Consider the following 27,999-nt stretch of genomic DNA (forward strand, 5'->3'; position numbering starts at 1 on the left):
TTCAACGCGCGTGTAATGCCATACTGTAGTGCACTTCTTATGTTGTGCGGATTTTCCTTCGTGCTGCTGTTAGTACTCAAAACCATAAGATGCATGAACTATGGCCACTAGACGGACCCGAAATCTGGTGCGGTAGGATCAGAATGATGCTGTGCTTAACCCCACGTCCCGGGTAGCGGAATGATGGCGGGTTATAGCTATGTTTATGTATGACAACATTATAGGCCGCTTCGATATATTTAGACCAAACCTATCTTGAGAAAGATCTCATCGCAGAGTTTTCTTCAAGAGGAAGACTCTTGACTCCCCACAATCTATACCCTCAGTGGGATTACCGGTAGTTTTATGGTAATTTCCAGCTTGACGGGGCATGAACTACCCTTTCTATCATTTATCACATTGGGCGCGGTCACAAGAATGCAATATCGGAAGAGGTGTTTTAACACAACGCGAGGCAAATTCTATGATACCAATCGGGCATCAGCTGGTAGCAGGAAGAACATACTATCAGTGCAAATGAAACAGCAGACGTCATCGAAGCCGTATCAACCCGATCCGACAGTGTAGAATTGGGAATTTTGTGCATCCAGGGCAGCAAATCAAAAACCTGCAATCTCAGGCTCTTCGTCACCACCAGCGGTGTTACAAAGCATGAGCCTGAGTCTTGAAACTCAATAATCGACCAAGTATTGAACATGGATGAGTGAATTTCTGAGTGGACTCAAAATTTCGACTTAATCTAAAATGCCAGCCAGAAGAATTCAATATCCCAAGAGGCAAGACAGTTCCTGACCAGAGGATCTTCAGCCTGAATTGTCGAAAGAATCGCAAAGCATGAATTTTGAAATTTTACAGCCGCATATACGGATGAATGCATTTCATATCTATCTACTATCGTCCATGCAACCATACAATGCCTACTTGCTCCACAAGCTCCGACACAGAGCCTCATTTCGAAAGTCATATTGAAAGCACTGATGGAGACTTCCGCGTTGTGGACCCCAGGGAATGTATATTCAGCAGCTTGCCTGAATGACTCATTGTAATTCCCTACCAGGTCAGCAAGTGACCATTCGTTAGGAGGCTCAAAGATCGGCCAAGACAGTAACACCGAGAGAATTCCCACGATGACGGGGGAGGGGTAAACGTGGTCTTCAGGGCTTTCGATTTTTACACCATCCCAAGCTACGCTGTTGCCTATCTCGTCTCCAGTATCGTCAGCTACAAAGAGCACCTCGACGCGCAACAGGCATCCCGATGCGATGGTATCGCAAAGGCAAACAAGCTAGACATATTCTAGCAAGCCCGGACGGTACGATGATCCATTATCGATACTCACCGTGTCTGGTAAAGTGATATATTGGCTGTGACTGATCGTGCTTGAAACAAATGCGATTTCTGGTTGCACCCCAATTAAGCCTCTATTGGATGGCAAAGCTAATCATAGCAAAATTACTGGGTCCCAGTCACCAAAAGGCTATCAAAGATGACATTCTCACTGTTGATCTCCAGGGAGCGTAATATAGCGATCCAAGAATTGGTGATCGTCAGTCAGTCATTCTTGAGAACATGATTAGTCCAGAACAAACCTTAGCAGAACAGGGGGTTGCGCGCTGAGCGTTGCCTGGGCTTTCCCTGGGTGGTAATCAAACTCCAGATTAAGACAACTTCTTTCAGTTAGTTAGCTGATCGGGGATGCAGTATGACAAACCAAGAGGGAGCATAGAGTCGAGACCAAGGGGCAACATTATAATTAAAGACGTATTCGTGGATCGAATAGTCGTTACGAATTGCAATATGCTTTGGAGACCAATGTGCTGAAAAGTTTTCTTCTCAGGGGAGCATTGCAAAGTGGCGAGAACGCCACATGTATCCCAAGCAAGCCCAGCGGAACTTGGTTGCCAGCGTAGAAGCGGAACAGCGATCTTGCCAATATCATATTTGGTCTCATCGAAACAAATCAATTGATCTATAGATAGATGGATTTCCAAAAATTTGATATCCTAAAAATTGTTCGCCATCTCACAGCCTCAAAGACGGGGTTACCGATAGCAGGGATTAATTTCAAAGCTATGTAATTGGCCGCCACCCCTGCATGAGCCACCAGTAATTCGGTTGCACGGGAACGTTAGAACTCCAGTTTGGTAGATTCATGATTTGCCTGCGATACACAAAACTAGAATTTCCACTTCGCTTGGCGGACAAATTTTCGCAAAGGTGCTTCGAATTTGCAGCGAGCATAGACGGGTTATTGATTCCCAAGGAGCGGGAAGCGAGCGGAAGAAAACGAGTGATAAAGGATTTATCATGCAATTCTAGACAGAAGGATTACTCCCCTCCTCCGGGTTTCACCGATGCGCTTAAGTCCGCGAAAACAGGCGATGTTTACCATGCCACCGTCACGATATTATACAGCGAAAGTCACCTTTCTACTGTAAGGCAAACAACGCTTATGCTCTAGAAAGTCACCAGTGGAAATCGGACGTAAAGAAGGGAGCTTACAAACGGAATTGTGGCAACAAGCATGCTCCCGTGATTGCTGACCTGATGCGCAAGTTATACGGATGTCAGTCAAAAACATGAAATCGCACTTGTACCACGAATGTAATTCTGGTAAAAATGGGTATGCGCGGTGTGCGAACGGACCAACGTGCATAGATGTGCATTCCGGGCCTGCGCGTTTGTCGCGACAAAGAAAGAAGAGCAATCTCTGAGGTAATATTCTTAAACCCACTTCTAAGTTTCACTATCATGAAACGTTTGCGTCTCAAATAGGGCTTTGTCAAACACTTGCGTGAGTTGGTGGCTGAGAACATGCCAATGCAAAGTATTCGCGTCTTTAACCCAGCCTCAATATCTTCGTAGGCAGCTTATGAAGCTCGACAAAATTACCATCTGAGAGAATTCACTTCGGGCGTATACTCTGGACCGTCCATTTTGCTGTTTCTAAAAATGGCGAGTGAGTCGCGCATGAATCACGGCAAGGCTCCCAATCAACTGACATACTTTTGTCCGATTAGATCTGAGGTTCAGCTTAAGCCCTGCAATCTGATATTCCCCAGGAAAAGAAGCAATTCTGCAGACAATCATGATAGTCCAGGGATCTAAGGATGAGGAGCATGCCTTACATATTCCGAATAAGAAAACATAGCATTGATGCTGACCTTCATTTCGGCATGATATATCAAAGATATCTGAAATTCCGACACTGAGCTGCGACGCTTCCACAACTACCTTAATGGATTTTCAGCGCGAAATAATAAGGCGTCAAAGAGTCAAATTCTCAGATTCTCAGAGCGGTGAAAACAGACTTTATTCACTAACTTCGATCACTGTCTTTTTAGCGATCTGTGCTGCACTTGCTCACAGAGGCTCACATGTAATGGAGGATTGAAGGCAGACAAAATAACAATTTTAAAGTTCCTTAATAAGTCTCAGAAAAGCTGGTCACCTGGTAAGTGCTTTAACGATCGAGTTTTGACCTGAGTGATGTACCTAGTCACCAGGCAAGGACTCGGCAAAGACTCTTCCCGAACTGTGTCATAATGCGCCTGGATTCCTGAACGCCATATATGGACAGCGTTAAGAAATTAATGGTCTATTCCTACGGGTTCCCAAAGTGACAAATTCGTAGTTTTCAATGGAAAAAATGACCTTGGCTTGAAACATACTCCGCCATCAAGGCGACCGTTCCTAATCACCTGAATCCTTCTCGACTACGACAATCCAACTGTAGGTGGGTAATCAGAGTGAGTCAAATTCCTATGTTTTCGTGAGAAACGACTATTTTGAAATCCAACGAGTTGGTTCCAATCTTGAGGATGAGATGTGAGATGATGTTGTTGGAAAGGGGCATAAACGAGAAGTCGGACAGCAGTCGTGTAGCGTCAAGAGATAATCGCAGTGCTGAGCATCTTACTAGAGTACCCCGCTACAGTATGTACAACAAGTAGCCCGCTGGCGGATTTCTTACTGTATTTATGCTCGTAAGTCGTAAATTGATGAACAGATTGCGAGAACATGAATGTGAAATGTGTAAAGGCAAGGTCTGATAATGAAGGAAGGAGAAGTGAGCCCTTGGGCAGTTATCTACCTAGCATAGAGGTCTTATGTCAACTTGAGTATATGGGAGTTTAGACTACAAGGTCAATGGTTTGGACAACAGAGGCGAACTAATATGACAACAGAAAAGGAGCTTAGCCTTACGAAGAAAGGATGATATATCCAAGACTGAGGGCTGAAGAGATTTCTGAATAGACTTGACACAATATGGGGACAGGCTGAAAGCTGTTTAGATGAGCAAGCTCGATTGAGATTACCTACCTACCTTTAGTACCTTGACGGTCCATATGCAACAAATAGACAGACTGTGTCCGAGTTAAGCAAAATTGGGTTACATAGGTATTAATAAGATAGCAACAGCCTTAGGTAGGTAGGTAGGTATTGAGGGAATGATGTTCGTGCCACAAACCAGCAAAATAGAAAGACGAATAAATCCAAGACGGATTACTTGTACTTCTAGTAGATATACATACCATATCTAGACATCTCTATATTCAGTCTGTAAGATGTCGTATCTCATGTTCATATTCATAAATCTTAATCTATGTCAAATTCTACGAGTGACATTGGTACCCAGGACTAACAAGCAGTGATCACATCTCTATAGCTCGGTGAGTGTTTTAAGTAACCTGGAATTCTGAGTGGGGGAAGACTCTCACCGAGAAGCATGGTTTGCAAAATGGGTTGCAAATGGTTCGCATTTGCCTAATATTGCTCATTTTAACGGAGCCTCACGCAATAAACCCTTCATACCTATATATTTATATGATGGACACTCAAAGGGCTGAGATATCTTTACTTTCATCAAGAAGCCAATTCGACTCTATTCTATTGCTGTGTATTTTGGACACCCAATGAGTCTTATATCCAATTGATTCACTCCTGCTACTGTATGTATTTGTCACTTCGAAACCTTAAAATCGAGGCACATATGAAATTACTTATCAGACCATTGCCCAACTCCGAATCCAGCCCGGTACGTCAATGTCAATGTCACTGTCATGTTGAAATCACTCAGAACCCCCCTCAAATTCTAACCATGTCTCGACGACATCAATCTCGAAATGGTACTAACAAGAATTCAGAGATGCACAAACCAAAAGCAGATGTAAGCGATCTATGGATACAACACCAGCGCAGAGAGACGAAAACAACTAAAACCTGGGCCTGCATATATTGTCCGGAGCGCAAGATATCTCATTCCGAAACAGACTTGTGGAACCATGCAGAAAAAGAGCATCAGGACAAGATTCCATCAGATCAAGATGCATTGGATCAATTTCGAAAATCTTATGAGAGTAACAGTGCATTGAAGAGGTCAGTAGATTCGCTGACAATAACTATATCTGTGGGGGGCAGATCATGCAAGGCTGTGTCCTACCAATAAAAAGGAAAAGTAAGGCTGACTTAAAGCACAAAGACCAACGAAAGACGATGCTCCATCCCGGAAGCCCTCAAATAATGAGGCGTCTACTGCTCAAGCAGGCGTACCACCTCCACACTTACAGTCTAAGAGACCCCTAAATTCACCTCAACCAATTCGATCGCTTTCCGGTCTTCAGGCTTTGAACTTGGGATCAAATGAGGATAATACGATGGAGGATGAAGAAACCACAACAGATCAGCCACGCAAAAGAGCTGCCGTCGGAGATGGTATATCGGCAGGTTCAGCATCGCCATTTCGAGAACACTCAACTTCACCCCCACCGCGAAGATCTTTAGCTCGACCGACTTCTGGACCAATCTCTGCAGAAGACACGGAGACTCGACGACAAGCTACCAAGGGACAACTGTGGACTCCCGATCAAGACTCCCCATTCACAAGGTCATCCTTTGATCCTTCCAACATTGCTTCGATTCAAGCCTCAAGATCTCGAGCTCAAGCGTACAGACCGGCTAATCGAAGAACCGCGAAACCATCTACACCCCAAAGTACATCTCGATCAGCACCACATACGAGCCAACATCAGCAGCAACAACACCAACATCATGCTCCAGCTAATACCCCGTCTGCAATCTTACCCAATAGGACGGTGCCAGAAATTGAATCAAGACCTCAAAGTGAAGATTATAATATTATTCTTCAGCCAGAGACAAGGCCCATCTCTCAAGAGCAACTTGTAGCAGAGGTTAAAGGCATATATGCTGGACTTGTAATGGTTGAAGCCAAATGTATCGAGGTTGATAATAAGCAAGCCACGCTTGTGCAGGGTGATCCTCCCACGCCACCAAGGCTTAACAATGAGCAGTGGCAAGCTCTCATTGCATTACATCGCACTTTGCTTCACGAGCATCATGACTTTTTTCTGGCCTCTCAACATCCATCTGCAAGTCCTGCTTTACGTAGATTGGCATCAAAATATGCTATGCCTGCTAGAATGTGGCGACATGGTATCCATTCGTTCTTAGAATTGCTCAGACATCGGCTACCTGCCTCGCTTGACCACATGCTTGCATTCATATATTTAGCATATTCGATGATGGCATTGTTATACGAAACGGTACCAGCTTTCGAAGATACTTGGATTGAGTGCTTGGGAGATCTAGGAAGATACAGAATGGCCATTGAGGATGACGATATCAGGGATAGAGAGGTTTGGACCGGTGTCGCACGTCATTGGTATTCAAAGGCTTCCGATAAAGCCCCAACGACTGGTAGGCTATATCACCATCTTGCTATCCTAGCACGCCCAAATGCTCTCCAACAATTGTATTACTATGCAAAATCTTTGTGTGTTGTAGTGCCCTTCACCTCTGCACGAGAATCGATACTTACACTCTTCGACCCTGTCCTTCATGCTGAGAATGGGCATGGCCAATATCGATTGCCGCCTTTAGATGCTGCATTCATTCGAGCCCATGGACATTTATTCACAAACAGGGCCATAGAGAGGTTTGAACCCGCAGTACAAGAATTCCTCGCATTACTAGATAGCCAAATTGGTCGGGTAACCAAAAAGTTCATGGAACAAGGCTGCCACATTGCTATCTCCAACAACGTTGCAATGCTAGGTTTCGCGTCTAAAGAAAATCCTCTTATAAAAGCTATCGCGTCTTCCTCAGCTAAAGAAGCCGATATTGATATGGATGAGTCTCGAGATGAATCTTCTCCTTCTTTGATAGCATTCAGACACGCACAGAACCTCAGTTATTCAACATTGGAGATTGTACTACAAAGAATAGGCGATCCGAATGTTCTTCCATTTATTCATGTTTCTCTTGTTTTCTTGTTTCGCATGTCTCGATTTTCGGGCGCAATGGATCTTTTGGCACCGGCGTTTCCATGGCAATCTCTAGCAATCATGCTCAATACGTTACTCAAATCTTACAAGTCCCTCAGCCGTATTGAGGATGATAAGTTCCCACTACCAGAGAAGGATGACGTCCGGCCTTTCCCGGAAGACTACGGAATGCGCGGTTTATTATGGTCAGAAAAATACTTCCCCGAAAAATGGTTTCTCAATGAGAAAACTGATGAAGAAGAGAAATATCACGAGCTTGCATCTATGCTCGAGCAAAGAAAAGAACGCATACTGTGGCTAGCTTGTCGCATTGCTGATGCTGGCCCATGGATTACATTCGATAGTTCCAAGCCAGAATTTTCTGTCCAGGGTAGTGATGCAGAGTTGGAATTTTCAAAATCTCGATCCATGACTTTTGCTTCAGCAACTACTAATGATAGCCTTCCAAGAACAGAAACTTGGTCAACCGTAGAAACTAATCTTGATGCCGAAGAAGAAATGTCGTCGGCCACGATGACTGTGACAGATATATCTCCAAAAGATTGAGCAACTCAAAGAAGCTAGGATATTAATCAGAATCCAAGCAAGCTACAGTACTGGGGAGGTCACTATAAAAGGTTGATGATGATAGTACTCGACCAAGCTATTGGTATGTGCTACAGCAACGTAAACTTCAGAAGTACATTAAGCCTGATGAAATGTGCAGATCACTTCATAGGCAGTCATTCAATACACTTTCTGAGATACAAGGAAGATATCAGTGCCCAGAGAGTGGTCTTCGCGGACAATTTTGTGAATGGCGGCCGTGGTACAAGCTTTCAGACATTCAAATAACATGTGGTCTTTTGCTTGGTCAAGATTGGGAATTTGGTTTCTTTCATGATCCAAATATCGAAGCAGGTTGATATGATCATCTTCACGCTCATATGAGCACAAACATATCATACGTTTATTTCCTTTTTCGATTCTTCTTTTCAGCCTTCTTGACTCTGGCTGTCGAGGCTGGTTTCTCATATTTCAATTGTAATGCAGACATGAGAATCACGATTGATGAATCTACGCATATATTGATAGGTTTTGAAATTTGGTGAAGACATCTTGAGTGAGTTGCTGTGAACAAATTTTGTGCTCTCCGAAGAATTGCTTTACTGATTTATTCAGCAAGCAACCCTATGCAGCATGAACCCTAATAAAGCAGCTTCGAATTTAACTACGAAGGATGTAGGACGACACAATAGCACCCATAGCAGCGCCATCCTTACGATAATCTAACCCAAATCGCGGGACACAAAATGCGAATTTCAGACCGGAGTACCAACGGACGAGGCAAATTCGATACTTTTCGGTTGAATCGGCCGATTCGGGTAATGTATGCTTAACCGAGTGCGTTACCAAATCTGTCATGTCACATACATTGGCTCAATTTATAGTTAGAGACGTGCCACCGCATTCTCTACCAAAATTTCTTCTGTGTGGTAGGCAGCAATTATAGCTGTCAAACACGACTCGAGTTGCATTAGACCACTCTAAGTCTTTACTCAAAGGTTATATGTTTGGTTCTGTTGGATGGCGTTGACACCTCGGATTCTAGCCTATTTATCTATTAACCCCGAACTGGCGTGGTGTATGTACACTATAAAATAGCTCAATGGCCTAATCAGCAGACTTTTTGTTGCGGTACGGCTTAGGCAAACTTAATCGCATCTTCGATCTTCTAGTCATTACGGTAAGTATACCGTTACTTCTGGCTAATCAGAACTATCTTCAAGAGTCACAGGCACTGCGAGATCTACGACGCATCAATTAAGATAATATATCTCTGACCACCACCACCAGCAGGACTTTACTACGTCCCGAATTTCTTAGCAGGAATAAGAAAATGATGGTTTCATTCAAATTTCGCTAGCTGGAGTGCATTTTCATCTTACTGGAAAGCAGCATTTTAATGCATTACGGTAGCTAGCTTGGAAGGCGTCGATCCAGCCTTCTCTCAACTAATTTCTACGCTCTCGTCTTTTACACATTCTTGGATACGTGAGGCTTCCTCTTTAGATTTCAGAACCTCGTCGACATAAGAATTTTGAAGGCTTTCTGAAAGTTTCTATTCTCTCTATTTATCATCTTGAAAGAAGGCGTACCTAGACAATCGATGCTACAATTTACGGAACAATTCTAGAACATTTAGGCTAAACAACTTCTCAAAGAACTTTCCATAATCGGATGAAGGCTTACTTCAACATTCAGCCTTGTCGCGTTATTCATCGCTGCACAAGAAGCGCACCAATTGAATTCCTTGCGTTCTTTACTGAAAATGGAAGCTGCATATGAGATTATCTCTCAACTTGTTTTCCACAGAGTGAAGGAAGGTGACAATCGGAATCTTACTTGCAGGAATCGATCTGACTAGAAGTTCAAAGCTAGCGTCAAACCAGGGCGTCTCATATTCCCTCTCTTGAGAACATTCAGGAATGGTTTTATATTCCTGTAATCATTCAAGTGTGCCCCGAATATACTAAGAGTCGATGTCGTTTTTGCGTTTTGCCTTGATATTCGGCTTTGTTAGATTTAAGTACAATCTTGCGGCGGTATAGTCTAGAAGGCTGCATCGTTGTTAACAGAGCCCCATGACCCATTTGGTGCTGAATCTCCCCGTCGCGTGGCTTTTTCATTGTTTATTGATGTGGACGATGCGGGGTAACAACTTGATAAGGCTATCTCAGTGATGATCAAGTGATCAGCACTGGATGTAAGAAAAGGCATAATAAGGCTGATCAAGATACCATCTCGGCATAATGAATCAACTGTTGACCGAGATGTCATTTCTTTCAAGTTTCAGAAGCGACATGATTATGTGCTCATTTAATCCATGTCAAGCAAATTATATCGTGAAGTCTCTCGTCGTGCGCCGTCATAGTCACAAGAAAATAGTTCAAGCCCCACGTTTCGGACCACGCCACAAGTTTGCTGCATGCATCCATAGATCTTAACGGCATTGCATAAACTATTTCATAAACATAGCCATTGCTTATTGAGATTCAAATATAACAACTGCAAGGGGGTTCATCACAGACCGCTTCTTGAAGTTGCAGAAATATCCTGCACCGAAAGGTTTCCGGGAGTTCTATATTTGATTCCGGGCGAGTGGACTTTAGATAAAACGTCGCTTTTGCGGCGAGGCAACAATGTAATGGATGGGTTCTGCAGGGTCCTTTCGCTCTCTTAATCCCGTCGAGTTACATTGCATTTCTTAAAGGTGCATCCATCAGACTCGTTCAATTTCATGATTGTCACATTTTAACGGCTGACGTTCTTCGTGTAATCTCACTCTTCACCGATATCAATAGGATTTAATATCAAATTCTCATATGATAACAGCATAGCGGTCAACCAGGCAATCCTTTAATTCTATCGTTCACAGCATATTTAGTACGTGAAATTATTACATCATGGCTGTTATCAATCTTATCAGGACCCTGATCAAAACTTAGGCCTACTGATGGCCAGATCATTGGGGGCGTTTTCGTATGAAAGATCCTGGGAAAATTAGCGTTGTAGCAGCCTTGCTATTGGTACTTAGCGAGGCAATCAAGGCATCTATGAAACCCATGTAATATAAGCTGACTGCATCCCTTCAGGGAGGAACTTCGGTGAACGGTTGCATAAAGACGGAATTAAGTGATTTTGTCGACATATCAAGCTGTACGAACTGAGGAATAATATCACTACTTAGGTAAGTTCTGTGAACTCCAAATGCAGATAAGTAAGTCCGTTGAAAAGATTGATGATGGGGTGCATATGAGACTCAAGGTACCAAGGCGGGTCCTCCTGCGGGATGAAACCCGGAAGCTCGGAGACGCGAGGCTCTCAATGAGTGCAAATCATTCATGCATTGATCACGATATATGTTCATTGTTCGCCTCATTTTGCCATATCGCCGACACGGGTGAGATATTTGCCTTTGGAAAATCTGCTCAAGTACTGGGCGATGTTGCTATGCTGATCCAGGACTTCTAAGATATCGCACATGTCCGTGGAGTTATAAGGCTAGGAGAAGAACTGAGACGGGGCTGCGTTCTTTTCTACGAGTTTCTCTTCTTCATTATCAATCATGCTTGTGCAATCATTCATAATTTTCCAGATGTCATATAACAGTTTCATGATTTCAAATCACGAAATAATCTTCAATGTCTGTGTATAACGTGGCCCCCAATCCTTGGAATGACGGCTAAATACATATCTTTCGATTCCCGAGATCATGCACCTCCATCTGATAACGAATGACGTGCATGGGTAACACTTATTAATCCCGTGTGATCATGTGTCGAACAAGCAACACAATTTCCAAAATACCCGTGTCACACTGTCTCAGATTTTCAGCTCTGAAGATCCTCATGGCGCACTGTTAATCAACAAAAATCGCACAACTTCCTTCCTTTCTGATGATGTTATACCTCCTCCCAAGACAATGTACTGAATCAGATATTAAATGCAGAGATGCTACTCTGCTCAAAGTAGAGTGGATAGCGAGCCAAGCTCGGCTTGGAGAATATCATGAACATTTTCGTCAACGCCCGCATTCTCTCTTGTAACTGCGTTATATGTGCTACGGAATCCTAGTGTGAGAGTGTTGATATACAGTAAATTGCACAATCTCACAATGTTAAATCTTGCAGACTGCGATTTCATGATACTATTTTCATGTTCGTACCGGCATAGACAGTATGCTGTTCTCATTTCTTACGCATCGTTCGAAATCCAAGACAACCAAGGTGAAAAATGAAGTAGATGAACGCTCGACGCCAAATGAGGGCTCATCTCACGATGAAAAATCTCACTCAGCCACGACTAGTCTCCCGGTTCCCCTTATTCTTCCCTCGCCTCGTCACTCGCTCGATCCTAATCTACCTGATTCGTTCCCCATCCAATCAATCCCATCCCGTACATCTCTTTCCCCATATCTCGATCCTGAGAAAGACTCGGAAATACCCATTGATGACTCGTTGAACTCACCGTATTCACAAGTTCGTGCCGCGGTGCGTAATACAGGTGGGTATCTATTCATATTCCTATCTCCATGCTTGAGCTTGAAGGAAGTAGATTTGACAGAAACAAATCTGAATTTGAGCCATGAAGTGCATTTTGAAGTTTATAACTGAAGGTAAAAAGCGATGCTAAAGCGCTAACATAGATGATGAATCGCTTCCATGTAACACGATTCGAGCTTGGTGTATTGGGTTGGCGCTTACGACATTGGGAGGGGGGATCAACTGTCTATTCAGTTTGAGGAGTCCAAGTATCGCAATTACTACTGTTGTGAGTTCTCCTCTTTGAATTCCTCATCGAGTCTTTCTTACCACTTGATAGCTTCCTCTCGTGGCTCGAAAATTTGAGTTGCATAAGAAGTAAATATACTGATGCAGATCCTACACAACAGTGCGTGCAACTAATCGCCTGGCCCCTAGGCAAAGGCTGGGATCTCGTAGTGCCAGACTGGAGCTGGAAGATTCGCGTCCCCTTTTGCGGGGCTCGGAGGTGGAATGTGCAGTTGAAAGAGGGGAAGTGGAATATGAAGGAACATACAATTGTGGTTGTGATGGCAAATGCGGGGTATGCGGGCGCGTCGATATATGCTACTGATCTACTCATTTTGCAGCAGGTGTTTTATGGTCAGAGTTTTGGATAGGTTTCGTTGATTTGAGTTAATCTTGTTCTGTTTCATTTTCTTGGGGGTTATGGTTCATAGGATGTAAGAAGGAAAATTGAAGATGCGCTAATATTAAGATGTCTGTATAGCTGGGCGTTTCAACTCCTCTTTGCGGTTACGAATCAAATGTTAGGGTTTGGATTGGCGGATATTTGTAGGAGGTGGTTGGTTTGGCCTGCGGCGATGATTTGGCCAAGTGATTTGGTCAATTGCGCGTTAATGTATGCGTAAGTTGTCACTCTCCCTTTTCAGTTGTGTAAGAGTATACTTTGTTATTGCAAGTTGGGAAAGCGGAGATAAGTATTTGAGGACGAGAATTTGTGATTGAGGATGCTTGCTAACTCTTTCCCCTGAATATGGGTTGTAGTCTACATGATCATAGTCCCTCCGATCCAGCAAAAACAAATGGTCGGAGTATATCGAAATACAGATGGTTTATGTATATTATGAGTAGTATGTTTGTATCTCTTATTGAACTCAGTAGATAGAAGGTATTTATTCAATACTCTAGGTTCATTCGTATGGTATTTCTTTCCTGGCTGGATCTTTCGAATCCTTTCATACTTTACATTTGCATGCTGGATCGCACCGAAAAATCCAGTTGTCAATCAGTTATTTGGTGGTGTGACGGGTCTGGGGTTAATTCCTATTACCTTCGATTGGACTGTTGTGAGTGGATATTTGTATTCGCCTTTAATACCGTAAGTAAACACCTTCTTAAGCGATATAAACTCGTATCTACAGTGTCGAACATATCATAAAAGTCTCATCCCATGCTAATATGTCGAAGTCCCTGGTACGCCATCGCGAATATGCTTATCGGGCTTTTCATCTTCGTCATCATCAGCTCGCTAGGTGTTCACTATACAGGAACATGGTATGCGGATTACCTTCCCATGAGCGATTCGCACAGCTACGATAATATGGCGAAACCATATAATGTCAGTCGAATCCTCACTGCAAACTATGAATTCGGTGAGGAATTGTACAAGAAGTACTCGCCGGTGTTTTTGTCGACCGGGTTTGCGCTAAATTACGGTAAGTTTCTGTTCTGATGTGCTTCTGGAAATTGGATGGAGTTGATTAAACTTTGTTGCTGTAGGATTCTCCTTTGCAGCTATTGGTAGTGTTATTGTCCATACAATTTTGTGAGTCTATTAAATTTAAGCGATGAATTGAGTTGAAGCGGGAGTTTTGGGAGACTAATCGCCTAATAATATACGCAGATACGAGGGAAAAACCATTTGGAGACAATGGAAACTTGCTCGAGATCAGGATGATGACATTCACATGAAACTCATGAAGAAGTACAAAGATGCACCGGATTGGTATCTTGCTCTTTCATCATTACTATACTTCCCATTCTCGATTAAATATCCATGAAACTAATAAATTCACAAATAGGCGGTACATCACTCTCGGAGTCATCATGCTCGCCCTATCCTTCGTGGTCATCCTCGTCTGGGATACGCATTTTCCATGGTGGGCTTTCATTGTTTGTGTTGCGATCCCTATTATCTGGACTGTACCTGTCGATATCATATTTGCAACGACCAATATCCAAATCGGACTTAATGTCTTCACTGAGTTTGTCATTGGATACATGTTGCCTGGTCATCCTGTGGCTTTGATGTTATTTAAAGCTTACGGTTAGTCTCTATCTCCTTTTGGGCAAGTATATGATGCAAAACTCATATTCGGATTCCCGTTCTATCTGGTTATTGATAAGTATCATAGGCTACATAACAATGACACAAGCCCAGTTCTTCCTGCAAGACTTAAAACTAGGTCATTACCTCAAAGTTCCCCCCCGAACAATGTTTTTCGCCCAGTGTGTAGCTGCTTTCTGGTCATCTATTGTACAGATTGCGTCATGAATTAGGCACTTTCTCATATTCCCGAGTCAGTATTTTCCTCCATATCCAAGCCTAGAAATAGCAAGCACACTCCTAACATCCCCATCTCAGAATCTGTACCCGCATCCAAAAAGATTCCTACACCTGCCCAGGCCCCTCAATGTACTTCACCACCAGTATAATTTGGGGCGTCATCGGCCCCTCGCGTATATTTTCCGCCCCAGAGTCTCTTTATCAGCCCTTACTCTACTATTTTCTTATCGGTGCTTTGCTTCCAATATTGACATACTTTTCAACGCGAGCGTACCCTCGCTCATTGTTCAAATATCTTATTGTACCTGTCATGTTTGGAGGTTTACAACTGATACCTCCGCCTACTGGATATAATTATTTGTGTTGGGGATTGGTGGGATTTGTGTTCCAGTATTGGATTAGGAGAAGGTGGAGGGGATGGTGGGAAGGTTATGTATGTTTTCTTTCTGTTGTATCTTGGGGGTTTCTAGATATGTGGTATGAATTAGAGGATTTCAATCATGAATATGGACTGATAATTGGTGGATAGAACTACGTAACTTCCGCCGCTCTGGACACCGGTCTAATCCTCTGCACTCTTCTCGTTTTCTTCACGTTAGAACTTACTAACGCTAGACCACCTCAAGTAAGTCCTGACTTCTCCTTTGAAACCATAAACACAGCCAGCGGATTCTCCTGCTTCAAATTCTGACAAATATAGTGGTTTGGAAATGTAGATGTATTCGAGACAATGGATATGCAGGGAACCGCAGTTCGAAAAGTACTTGCCGAAGGAGAAACTTTTGGGCCGAAGACTTGGTCTTAAAGGCGATGATTATTTCGAGGTAGTATAGGTCAATGAATCAGGGAGTGTAAAGTAGGGACAACGAGAGCAAGCCTCCTCTCTAGCAGGACTTTTGACTAATGCACCCGAGCGAAACTTTTCATCATAAAATGGGTTTGTTGCATACCTACGAATTCTTCAAATTTCATCTATTGCCTATATGTATTTCAAAATAATGTGTCTACTTAGCAGGCATATTTCAACGTAATGGTGTTTTTATATCTTAGGTACCCACTTTTATTGTTGATACAATCGGCGTTTTATGTATCGCATCATCTTCGGATGCATACCCATGAATATCTAACTCGGCAGCAAATATCACATTTGGAAACCTAGGATATATTGCCAAACCAGGAGAATTTACAATCGTGATAATACAATTGCGTTCATACAGCTCTTCAATACAGAAACCCATGATACCTCATAAAGTTCAATAACAATATACGCTATCACCATTCAAGATTTTCTCCAAATGTGGCAGGGACGGTGGATGAATGCTACTCTGGCACCTGGGATATCGGTTGTGTACATTGGATAACGGGAGGGGGTTCGACCAAATAGTATGAGTACGTTCTAAGCTAAGAATGAAATCGTAATAAGCAAGACCTAGATTTAGGGATGAAGATAAGAATACGGATATGTAAACATGAATACGACTTGAAATACGACAGTGCACCATGCCGCGCCTCTCCATCCGGATATAGCCAAGGAAGTTTTCCGGTCATCGGATATGCACAAAACTCAACACCTCAAAGGAAAGAAACAAAAAGTCGTTCGCGGAATAGAGATTTTCGGTATGAGATATCCGGATAATGCGTTTAACATTGATTTCCAGAAATAACCTGTGGTCTAGACTTCCTCTTGGAATCAATGTGCACATGATTATGGCTGTTCAATGATTCTTTTTTGGGCGCAAGGGACTACACAAGAAATAATGATAGAAACGTTCATGTTGATCTCACTTGAGATATGCGTGAAGAACAAAATCCACCAAAATTTGAGAAGTGGCTCCAGCTGCTAATAAATCTTCTTTGGGCCTACCTATTTACTGCCTAGCAAATTCATGTGTACAATTCTCTTGACTCGACAAAATGTGAGCACCAGGCACCAGGTAGCAATAGAAAATACCAGATCATAAACTTTGTGTGAATTGGTATATCCTTATATCCTTATGTCCACGAACGCCTCGACGCCATACGCTATGCTTATACATACAACAGGTGTCAAATGACCTGTTGCTCCCCTCCCACAATCTAGAATGGTTTGGCAACTTTTCTGCTCTCACTGGCTCCCGTTTCCGGATCCTTGTATTCCTTCCAACTGACCGGATACATTGCATTGCCAGCCTCACTCGTCGCCATGATAACTCCCAACTCATTTTTCGCCGTACTGAGGTAATAATTCGATTGATCACCTAATGAGATCTGCCATCGTTAAACCATTAGTACATAGTTCTCCTAAATGACATCTAAACCTCGAGAAGAAAACTCACCACCACAGCCCTCACAATATCCCCTGGTCTAAAACTCTCAAAAATCTTGACCTTATCCTTCTCCGTAGCCCTCACGTCTTGTACTCTAATCAAGCCCTGCCATTCGCCCTCCAAAACCGTTTCGCCTACAACCAATATCGCAACTGTTGCCTGTCGTGGAGTAATTCTTGTAACGCGACACAAAACTGTACTATTTACTTCAGGTAAAATCTCCGCCTTGTCTCCAGTGAGTGTAGCTCTTTCAATAGAGATAGTAGAGAGAGGCGCGGGTGCCGCAGGTATAATCTTCGTGGCTCGCTTTTGGGGATAGCTAGGTTTGGGCGGTGCTACTGTTTTGATGGGTCCAAGGATGGAGGCGTAGAGATTCGAGGAATGGATATGTGTACCTGGACCTGGCAGATATTCGCTACTAGAGCCGAGAAGTTGGCCTGGCACGGCCACGAGTGAGATTTGTGACATTGCGGTGTGTTTGTTGTCTCGGAGTGCACGGGAACGATAAGCTCACAAGAGATCGCAGCGGTGGATGAAGCTTGAATTGAGCTTATGGAAATTGAGGATCTTCAGTGGTTAGGAAAAAGATTTTGGTACCCCCACGGTTTTGCCGGATTGGGCCCCCACGAGAAGATACGTGCCTGTCGCTGATCCTTGCTTTCCACCCCGCATTTCCTTGAATGCCCCGCTTCCAATTGTTGATCTTTTGAACCAACGAGCCAACTTGTGTAAACATTGTAGTGGTATGATGAAAGATATGCATATTTAATCCGTCTTGGCTAGCTTCATTCGCCCCTCCTATTCTTTGCTTTTCTTCAAATTTCTTATATTTCTTATATTTCTTCTTCCCGTTTCCTGCTGTATGTCTTATACCTAGTCTTCACTCGATAGCTTTCCTATATCTACTTTACAGCTTTCCATTATAATACATAGCTATTCTTTACCCCCTCTTCTATCCCTCTCGAATCAAAACAAACTCTGGCAAGCACCCCTCAATTGTCATCCTCAATCACAATATAAACAATGGCAGCAAAACATTTCATCCATGATCCCACTCTCCTGGTGAACTCCGCTCTCCATGCTCTCACCCTCACCAACCCCTCCGTCGCTCTCGACGAAGAAAACAAAATCATCTACAGACGACCAGGCCATGAATCTCAGGTGTCTATAATATCTGGTGGAGGTAGTGGACATGAGCCCAGTTTCGGAGCTTTCGTGGGTGAAGGATTGCTCGCAGCATCTGTTGCAGGTACTATATTTGCCTCGCCAAGCGCCGAGCAAATTCGCAGATGTGTAATGTCAAGAGTTGATACCGAAAAAGGAATCTTGGTTACGGTTATGAATTATACAGGAGATGTGCTGAATTTCGGTATGGCGGTTGAGAAAGCGAAGGCTGCGGGGTTGAAAGTTGAGATGCTGGTAGTTGGAGATGATGTGGGAGTTGGTCGTGAGAAGGCTGGAAAGGTTGGCAGAAGAGGTATTGCAGGCACAGTACTAGTACATAAGATCACAGGAGCGTTGGCAGCAATGGGTGCTAGTTTGGAGAACGTTTATAAGGTTGGAAAATTAACAGCAGACAACATCGTCAGTGTGGGAGCGTCCCTAGACCATGTTCATGTTCCCGGTCGAGCACCACCCAATCCAAATTCCGAGGAGAGCCTGGCTTATGAGGAACTCGAGATTGGAATGGGAATTCACAATGAGCCCGGTAGCGGTAGGGCTAAGGTTGATCTGCCCGAACTTGTCAAAAGAATGCTTACGCAATTGTTGGATTCGAAGGACAAGGATCGAGCATTCTTGAACGTGAACTCGAATGAAGTCGTTCTTCTAGTCAACAATCTTGGTGGTGTTAGCGTATTAGAGCTGGGAGGTGTTACGGCAGAAGTTGTAGGTCAGCTCGAAAAGTCCTACAATATCAAGCCAGTCAGAATCCTTGCCGGAACTTACATGACAAGTTTGAACGGTCTTGGGTTTAGTATATCGCTACTCAATGTTGTCAACACAAACATCGGTGGTCCCAGTATGTTACAATTATTGGACGCATCGACTGAGGCGACCGGATGGGCAGCTCCTATCAGAAAAGAAACATGGGAGGCTAAATCAACAGAAACCAGAACCGGCTCTGCTGGTGCTGAAGAAGAGGTTAAACCCAGTGGATTGAAATTAGACCCAGAAACAACAAAGACAGCTTTGACCGCTGGACTCGAGAGAATTATTGCAGCAGAACCCGATGTTACTCGATTTGACACAGTAGTTGGGGATGGAGATTGCGGTATTGGTCTAAAGAGGGGAGCTGAATGTAAGTGCGCCAATTTCGCGAATCTATTACGAGCTAACAAACTGTACAGCTGTGTTATCAACGATCTCGAAGGAGAAGCTATCCGGCGATGCTGTTGTCGATCTTGCAAGAATTGTTCAAGTGGTTGAAAATACCATGGATGGCACTTCTGGGGCCCTATATGCCATCTTCCTAAATTCTCTTTTGGCTGCTCTCCGCGAAAATGCTTCTACTGGACAAGCAACTCCAGAAGTCTGGGCAAAGGCATTACATTCCGCGTCTGAAGCTCTTTCAAGATACACACCAGCGAAACCTGGAGATCGCACTTTGGTAGATGCCTTACATCCATTTGTTGAGACACTAAATAAAACGGGAGATATCAAGAAAGCAGCTGAAGCATCCAGGAAAGGCGCCGAGGGCACAAAGGGAATGAAAGCTAGTTTAGGAAGAACTGTGTATATTGGAGGCACTGGTTTCGAACAGGTTCCGGATCCAGGTGCATGGGGTTTGAGTGAGTTCTTCTTGGGACTCGCTGGGCTTGGAGATTCGGATTATGAATTGGTTTGAATAATGAGAACTTTACTGTTTATTAGTAGCGTAGCACTTAATGAATATGGACGATAAAGCTCTAACTTCGCGATCGGTCTGTTTAAAATTCCAAAGGAGAGATTTCTGCCTTGCTAGTGATGTAGCGATCAATGAACATGTAACATGGAACTTATAATCTCGAGAGTAGTCTGTAGGTACTTGAAATGTCAGTTTGATTCAGGCGTCATGTGGTTTTGTGACGGGTAGTAAGATTTCAAAAGCATTCAGGAAAAAATTAGAGTTGTTGTTTTTTGGTCTTCAAGGTATGTAGGTACCATTAAGGGTTAAAAAGCTGTGATTTGTTCATCACAATGCTGAGATGGGAAAGCAAGTAGAATAGAAAATCAAGTAGGCTAACCTTTTAAAAAATACTGACTCGTCATATTCTTGTCACAAAATCAAGTCACCAGCAATATAGTCCATCTGAAATTTAAAGAGAGTTTCTTTCTCGACTAACATTCCTATTCTCCATAAAATCTGGTTCCCTATTTGGCATGAAATTTCTCATGCGTCCTGTGAATTCATAGCTATAAGCTGATTTGGTATGCGTTGGTATTGACAACGCCCTATGCTATTACATTTGTTTCCTCCACAGATCCTGTCCGGTGTTGCTAATATTCAGATATCGATCCTTAGCTGGTCCCCTCTTCTATCCATCCATATATCATAAGTTGCGAATGTCGACCGTTCAGCTTAGGAGGACTAAAATGACGGAATCTCCTCTCAAGAACCTGGAAAATCGATATATGTTAGCGACGTTCTCCCAATACTCTAATCACCTGATGTGTAGAGTTTTTCATGCTCTCTTTTGCGTTTCCCCGTCTGATCCTGATCTCACCGTCCGCCTGAGGTCAAAGTGACAAAAATATGGAATACTCACATCTTACTGATGAATCTATCCTTGTTTACTGGTCTTCCCTTTCCACCACCACTCAATCGTGGAGTCTCGGTCCACATCTCCTTGACGTTCTCCAACACCATATTGCAATGTCGATCGAAAGCCTTGACGCGCGCAAGTAATTTTCGGTTGTTACGGCAGGAAATCAATACCTGTCCATGCGAACGGACAGCAGCTTGAAGAAGAGAGAGGGGCCCGGATGTGAATTCATGCTCTTCGATTTGCGCAACCTCGAACTCGCTGATGAAGGTTAGAATGATAAGTTGGGGGGATGATTAGGAGGGAGGTGCTAGACATACGTGAGCTCATTGCGAGGCTTGGCGAGAAGTTCTCTGTATAAACAATTAGTATTTGGAAGACACAATTTCGAGACGGGTAGGATTCCTACTGTATCTTTGCTGCATCTGCCATGATTGAAATGTTAATGTGGTAGATTGATTAACCAGCAACTCAATCAATTATCTAAGTCGTCAAAGTTTCCAGGCACCAAAAATTCCCATCACGGTCGCGAGCTCCAAGAATAGCTTAGCGTACAACCTTAAATCTGCCCGGCTGTATTTTGCGCGGGGACAAAAATAACCGATGAGACTTTACTTCCGAGGTTCTGAGAACTTTATCTTTCTCCGCAATCCTTTAAAGTCCAGTGTATCCCTTCTTTCTTGATGTTCGGAACATATTTGGGCGGTAGAGCTGGAGCGGCAGTTCGCTCTTGTGGCTCGAGGTTTCCGACTATGCCTTTGAGAGCTAAGGTTATCAATCCTGCATTCGCGGGGAGAGCACAGGTTTGGGGAATTTTTTGATTGTTTATAAGTGAATGCTAATGTTCGATATAGATGGCGACAGCCTCAGATACCCCTTCATACGCTCAGGCAGAATTCATCAAGGAGCTGGAAAGTGACGAGAAGGAAGACGTTCTATTCAATTCTTTATATGGCGTGAGGACGATTGAGCTCAACAGACCCCAAAAGTTACATTCCCTCAATGGATCGATGATTCGAAAAATCGTGCCGAGATTACAAGAATGGTCAAAATCGGACATGGCGAATGTGATCATTATCAAAGGATCTGGACCCAAGGCCTTCTGCGCTGGTGGAGATGTGGCAGCGCTCGCTGAGGATAACACAAAAGGCGAAGAAGGACAAGCTCGATCAACAGATTACTTTGCTCTCGAATATAAACTCGATCACCTTATTGCAACTTACCAGAAACCCTATGTTGCTTTCATGGACGGTATTACAATGGGTGGTGGAGTGGGATTGAGTATACATGCACCATTTCGAATAGCCACTGAGAGGACGCTGTTTGCTATGCCAGAAACTACAATTGGATTCTTCCCCGATGTTGGAGCTTCATTCTTTCTACCCAGGATGGCGGGGTCTGTTGGAACATACCTTGCCTTGACTAGTGACCGATTGAAGGGTGTTAACGCATTTTATTCTGGAATCGCAACACACTACATTCATTCGACTTCTTTACCGGCTCTAGAGAAACGTTTGGCGGAATTACGGTTTAAGGATTTCGAAACTTTGGCGCAGCGAGCACAATTGATCAATAGCACTATTGAGGAATACTGCACTGGACTGCCTCATGACGAACCAATGCTCATCAGTGGCGAATTGCGAAAGGCTATCGATCGCCACTTCAGTAAATCAAGTGTTCCTGAAATCATTACCGGTATTAGGGCCGAGATTGACGTTTTGAAGGCTGAAGCGGAGGAGACCGGGTTGGATAACCCACTCCAAGCATGGCTTGAAAAGACTCTCGCTACTTTGCACCAGAGATCACCTACGAGCGTTCATGTAGCACTACGTCAAATGCGCATTGGCAAGGAGTGGTCAATCACCGAGACGTTCCAAAGAGAATACCAAATTGCCGCTAAATTTATGCGTCATCAGGATTTCACGGAAGGCATACATTCATTACTTATTCGCAAAGATAAGAATCCTCAATGGAAACCCAAAACTTTAGAAGATATCAGCCCAGAGGACAAAATTGCGAACCCATTCTTTGAAGTTGAAGGATCACAAAGGATAAAACTACTAAGCGATCGGGATTATTATGAGTATCCATTCCAATTTGGAGTTCCAAGAGAAAGTGAAGTTGAGAAGGTTGTGAGACAAGGCGGAAAGTCGGCGTTCCAAGTCGTCAATCACTTCCTTCAAGCAACGGAAGGAAAACAGGGTGTGAAGGAAGTGGTGACAGAGATCATCGAAAGAAAAACCACGAAGAGTGGGCAAGGATTTCTTGAATGGGAACAAGATCAAATCTCAAGTCCTAAATCGTCAGAGTGAGAGCTTTTGTTAAGCCATGTACATGTTTTTAATGTATGATAAGGGTGTTTGTGAATTGGTGGGAAGGATACAAGGCATTGCCAAACCCAAAATTATTTTATGATGTCGATAGATTTTTTAGCGGTCGCATAAAAAAAGAGAAATGCGAACAAGATGTCAAAATCATACTAGATGAATATCATCATGTGATGGCAGCCTATCGGATCAAGGAGGGGCTGAGTCATTGATTTTCTGATTAGACGGGAGATCAAAAGATTCCTCCATAGCCGAAAGTATATAAAGATACGGAAATCCCCCACTTGATTTGAAGTTTGAGATTTTGACTCGAATAACTTGTGTTCTATTCTGGCTGATGTGTGCTGCCTTTCAATCATCTTTTTCGCTGCATCATCAGAGCGAGCCGAGTGTTCCACTGACGCAATTCTAATTCTCATATTTGTAGCCTTGCTGCTTACCTGGCTCGCTTGAGATTCATTGGCCAATAGCCTCGCACTAAGAAGCAACATCATAGCTAGGGTACCCCTGCTTGTCTCGTCCTTCAATTATTCGCGACATCTAGACTGAATTTGTACTCAAGACAATTGAACATACCCGACATTCAAGATACCCATATATTAAATATTCACAATTACCTACCTAGTTACTTCTTCGCTCCTTAAGCAGGCTGCTGCACAATTTTGAGACATCGACAACAAATACCGACTTTATTGAAAATCCCTTTGTTTTACATACAGCGAAGATTAATCTACAAGTTACCGGTTTTCTTAGCGCCAACTTCATAAAGTTCTCAACGCGTAAATAGCGGTAGCGGTACACACGTTTGGACGCGAAATTTACCTAGCCACCAAAATCCCCTCACGTTTCATCACGACCTTTAATGGATGACTTTATATTCTTTTCAACAGTCTTGATCAACTTTAACACCGATTCAATACCTCAGGAGCTTAGGTATTGAAGCAGAGGAAAGCTCACAATGTCGTCTCCGGCAGGGGTACCAATGGGAAATCCTCAATTACAAAATCAACCACCTCAAGCTCCCCCGCCGCCAACAAATAACAATGATCACAGTGAAAATGGAGTGATGGTTAGACCGATGAGACGTAGGTACATTGCTATAGAGCTTTAATCTGATCACAATGCTTACAGTAGGGTATTTAATAGTCAAGGTGCTCTATACTTTCGATGATGGATGCAAAACCAACTGTTTGGCACGATGGCCACAGGTACTTCAAATTCAATCTATTGCCATGGACGAAACGAATTCAATCGGAGTAATCGAACTTTACACATGTTTACAAGCAATTATTGAATGCAGCCCGGAACTGCTACCCCGACCAGGACGAGATTTCACAGTTTATGCCTACGATTATTCTGAAGACGACAGTCCTTTGGTAGGGCAAGGAATGCTTTCTAGAGCTTTACAATCGCCTCCTATGCCAAACAATCAACACCAATCTCAAAAACTTGTTACTGGACGAGTATGCAAAAATATTATGGGCTTATTTGCAAATGGAGTGAAGGAAACTTTGGAGGTCAAACTTCGTTTGGTCCCTCAAATGGTATCTCCAATGGAATATAATAACACCATGGGAAACTCCAGTCGGCATATGTCAACACCGATGTATGATCAGAACGAATGGAACTCTCTAATACAACAGCCGAAGCAAAATCCACCGCCTCAAATGTCGAATAGAACGTCAACCCCGGCCTCTATGTCGAATAATAAAGGTACCACCATGGAAGCGGTTAATCAGCTTCTCAGTCCGAGCCTTCCACCGAGAAGTCCTTACAACCAAGCTTTACCCCCAGCGCCTACACCCGTGCGTGAGGAACCAGTAACGATCGCTCCCAGAGAACAGAAGATAGCTAGGCCCGCATCCAGGACAACTGTCAAGAGGGCAAGACGTGGCCGCCCTCCAAAGAATTCCCGGCCTGAGGTAGGAGGCAACACTTCTGGGTACGAAGAAGGTACAGAGGGAGAAGATGGGCCGGCTCCGAAGAAAAGGGCCAAGATTACTCAAGCAGACTGGAGTAACAAATCAGCATTTGGTTCAGGGTCTGACTCTCTTCGAGTTACAGCAAGTACTGCAGGCTCTATACGTGCTTTCAGACCGCTAGCGCCATCTGGTGGCATAGCCGTAGGCAACCATCTGCAGGAGATTCCTCGAGCACCTACACCAGTTCCAATATTGCCACATCCACCAGTCAATCAGCAAGTTAATCAGCACAGACCACAGTCACAAAGTGGGCTTAGACAGGGGTCAATTCCTCAATTAGAGATGCCTCAAGCACACTCTCCAGCCTATTCACAATTAGAACCTTCACTCCCTCCTGAAGATCGTCTGAGGCTCTCCATTGAATCGGCCCACCCCTCCCCGGACAACATTGCCAGCCCAGGAATAACACCTCAAGATATCGCATCCTCTCCACCAGTCCTTCGAAATGCAACACCGTCAATACGATCTAGCCCTCCTTGTCTTTCAAGCCCCTCGCTACCACCTATGCCTAGATTAGACTCCGGCTTCATGAGCGGTAATTTGGACGATCTCGATGACCTTTTCGGGGAAGATGACGAAGTACCACGCCCAATCGATGAAGAGGATGTTGTTGTTGTAAAGAAGAGCACCAAGCGACGAGGTCCTCGCAAAACACAGCCAGGAAATTCAAATGCTGACGGTGGATTTCACATCCAAGAAGAAACGCCAGGTCCTATGGAATTACTACCAAAAAGAATGCTTCTCAGTGAACAGGCCAAGCCGAAGCCTAAGGCAACAGTAACACAAGCAAAATCTAGACGAAACAGTATCATGTCCGAGGATGGGCAATCACTACCTCCCTTACAAACGAATACTCGTCCGAATTCTAGACCACCTTCCCAGTCTCAAACTGCTCTCAGCGCGAACCCACCACCACCTACCTTACATCTTCCGACTCCGCCAACCAGCGAATTCACGCAACTACCAATGCCAGAAATGCATGCCCCTGCAGCACTGCCACCACCACAACCTCGTCCGGCATCTGGAAACTTTTCTCGGACAGCTTCTACCGGATCGATGGTCCCCCAGACTGTTCCTGCAAGTGAACCTATTCCTCCGCCGACTTTCCAGCGATCTCAGACTTGGTCCGAGAATCCACATTATATGATCGAAGCTCCAAGTGCACCTACCCAGACAGAAGCCAAGAAAGCTTCTATTAGACAGAAATTGGAGAACGCCTTGAGAAATGGACAGATGCCTCAGTATTGTGAAAATTGTGGCGCTATAGAGACCCCAACTTGGCGTAGGGCATGGTCACAAGAATGTCAAGGTGCTCCAGGCTATCATGAGTACTCCGAAGAGCCTGGGAGAGTTACAGCCATCAACATTCTTACAAGAGATGATGCGGGTCTCCCCACTTCGTATCTCCTTATCAAAAAAGCCCTTGCTGCTGGTGAAGACCAAAAACAGTTCAAGGCATTCAGTCTTTGCAACCGTAAGTTATGTATACTCTTTGATGCATTTTGTCGCTAATTATTATAGCTTGCGGTATATGGATGTCAAAATATAAGTCTCAACGTCCAGAAGCCAAATGGGGTAAAGATCCGGATGCAAAGAAAAAGCGACCTTCTAAATCTAAGGCAGCGGCGGTGATGCCCACATCAGAGGCAAACTTCCCACAATCAGAGACCAATTTTCCCCCATCCGAGTCTTTTCATCAGCATCCTGTGGCTCCTCTTGGTACCGACCGCTTGTCTCCAATTGACCTTGACGGATTAGATTCTACTAATCAAATACTTACTGATCACGACCGCCCAAATGGAGCGCGCCGTGCAAACAGTCTTCGTCCTTCCAAGAAGCTGAACGCCATGACTTCAGATTCCGCTTCGGCAGCATTGAGAAGAGCTTTACAATCCAGTCCAGCTAGATGGACACAAAATAATCAAATCGAAATAGGAGAAGAGCCAGAAACAGACACAACCAGAAGGCTATTGTTTCCTTCTCCACGCAAGGATTCATCACCTAAAGTCCTAGGCGAAGTTACAACAAATGTCGTTCAGGTTGTCGTTGATATCCAGGGTGCTAAAGATGCTGTCCTTGGAACCATGGATAAGGAGAACTGTTCGGTCCCATTTGATCTAGAAGAGGACGCTGAACTTATGAGATTGATTGAGGAGCAATTTGCACGACCCACCACACCAGACCAAAAAACACCCGGCCCAAATCCATTCAAGACACCCACTAGACCAACCCCCAATCACAGGCCCATTACTAGGAGTGTAACCAGGTCTGGTCGCTCGGGAAAATCTCCAAGTCATCTTTTACCACCTCCCAAAACCCCAAGTAAGACTCCTGGATCAAGTCGTCGAACTCCTCGGGGCAACGGCATTTTCGAGTCACCCTTTACTGCTCAGTTGAACCAGCTAATGTCTGATAACCCTATCAACTCTCCCTCTCAACACCTCGATTTTAATAATTTGCCTGATCTTCCTAATTTTGACCATGGATCTTACAATCTCCAACAATATGATGAAGACTTCTTCTCGACAGATGTTCCGATGCCATCCTCACCACCAAGGATGTTCACTGAATTTAACAATACCTCGGCTGGAGGTCCTCTTGATTGGGGTAATTTTAATTTCGATACTGCTCCAACAGAAAATGAAAAGGCGACGGGAAAGGAAAAGGCAGGAGACGCGGAAATCAAAGAGGAACCAGTGGAGGAAACGATGACGAATGAGACGACTTAGTCGATCTCCTTCAAT

At 43.9% G+C, this 27,999-nt stretch overlaps 8 protein-coding genes across 8 annotated transcripts; 5 read left to right on the top strand and 3 right to left on the bottom strand.

The window, feature by feature from the left end:
• Positions 1–739: 739 nt before the first annotated feature.
• On the bottom strand, positions 740–1,748 carry EAE97_008825 (uncharacterized protein; the record flags this gene model as incomplete). The annotated part of the gene is made up of 4 exons (XM_038879340.1): positions 740–1,285; positions 1,340–1,421; positions 1,590–1,635; positions 1,712–1,748. The coding sequence occupies 4 exons, from the start codon at positions 1,746–1,748 to the stop codon at positions 740–742; spliced, it is 711 nt and encodes a 236-aa protein (XP_038729851.1).
• Positions 1,749–4,767: 3,019 nt separating this feature from the next.
• EAE97_008826 (uncharacterized protein) lies at positions 4,768–8,406 on the top strand. Its single transcript, XM_038879341.1, has 4 exons — positions 4,768–5,038; positions 5,148–5,379; positions 5,483–7,953; positions 8,011–8,406. The coding sequence occupies exons 2-3, from the start codon at positions 5,150–5,152 to the stop codon at positions 7,848–7,850; spliced, it is 2,598 nt and encodes an 865-aa protein (XP_038729852.1). The 5' UTR covers positions 4,768–5,038; positions 5,148–5,149; the 3' UTR covers positions 7,851–7,953; positions 8,011–8,406.
• Positions 8,407–12,025: 3,619 nt separating this feature from the next.
• Positions 12,026–15,702, top strand: EAE97_008827 (uncharacterized protein; the record flags this gene model as incomplete). The annotated part of the gene is made up of 15 exons (XM_038879342.1): positions 12,026–12,350; positions 12,493–12,617; positions 12,739–12,911; positions 13,098–13,235; positions 13,376–13,461; positions 13,520–13,709; positions 13,799–14,046; positions 14,111–14,156; positions 14,235–14,336; positions 14,413–14,657; positions 14,746–14,843; positions 14,891–14,910; positions 14,976–15,330; positions 15,427–15,522; positions 15,598–15,702. The coding sequence occupies 15 exons, from the start codon at positions 12,026–12,028 to the stop codon at positions 15,700–15,702; spliced, it is 2,352 nt and encodes a 783-aa protein (XP_038729853.1).
• A 1,271-nt stretch (positions 15,703–16,973) lies between these two features.
• EAE97_008828 (uncharacterized protein) lies at positions 16,974–17,671 on the bottom strand (the record flags this gene model as incomplete). Its single annotated transcript, XM_038879343.1, has 2 exons — positions 16,974–17,144; positions 17,213–17,671. The coding sequence occupies 2 exons, from the start codon at positions 17,669–17,671 to the stop codon at positions 16,974–16,976; spliced, it is 630 nt and encodes a 209-aa protein (XP_038729854.1).
• Positions 17,672–18,226: 555 nt separating this feature from the next.
• Positions 18,227–20,048, top strand: EAE97_008829 (uncharacterized protein; the record flags this gene model as incomplete). The annotated part of the gene is made up of 2 exons (XM_038879344.1): positions 18,227–19,502; positions 19,552–20,048. 2 exons carry the CDS (start codon positions 18,227–18,229, stop codon positions 20,046–20,048), a joined length of 1,773 nt encoding a protein of 590 aa, XP_038729855.1.
• Positions 20,049–20,757: 709 nt separating this feature from the next.
• EAE97_008830 (uncharacterized protein) lies at positions 20,758–21,378 on the bottom strand (the record flags this gene model as incomplete). The annotated part of the gene is made up of 4 exons (XM_038879345.1): positions 20,758–20,800; positions 20,950–21,207; positions 21,267–21,299; positions 21,356–21,378. 4 exons carry the CDS (start codon positions 21,376–21,378, stop codon positions 20,758–20,760), a joined length of 357 nt encoding a protein of 118 aa, XP_038729856.1.
• A 251-nt stretch (positions 21,379–21,629) lies between these two features.
• Positions 21,630–23,258, top strand: EAE97_008831 (uncharacterized protein; the record flags this gene model as incomplete). The annotated part of the gene is made up of 2 exons (XM_038879346.1): positions 21,630–21,749; positions 21,801–23,258. 2 exons carry the CDS (start codon positions 21,630–21,632, stop codon positions 23,256–23,258), a joined length of 1,578 nt encoding a protein of 525 aa, XP_038729857.1.
• A 973-nt stretch (positions 23,259–24,231) lies between these two features.
• EAE97_008832 (uncharacterized protein) lies at positions 24,232–27,984 on the top strand (the record flags this gene model as incomplete). Its single annotated transcript, XM_038879347.1, has 3 exons — positions 24,232–24,358; positions 24,420–26,729; positions 26,777–27,984. 3 exons carry the CDS (start codon positions 24,232–24,234, stop codon positions 27,982–27,984), a joined length of 3,645 nt encoding a protein of 1,214 aa, XP_038729858.1.
• Between the last annotated feature and the right edge of the window lie 15 nt (positions 27,985–27,999).

Source organism: Botrytis byssoidea, assembly GCF_014898295.1.
Source record: "Botrytis byssoidea strain MUCL 94 chromosome Unknown BBYS_019, whole genome shotgun sequence".
NCBI classification, from domain to species: domain Eukaryota; kingdom Fungi; phylum Ascomycota; class Leotiomycetes; order Helotiales; family Sclerotiniaceae; genus Botrytis; species Botrytis byssoidea.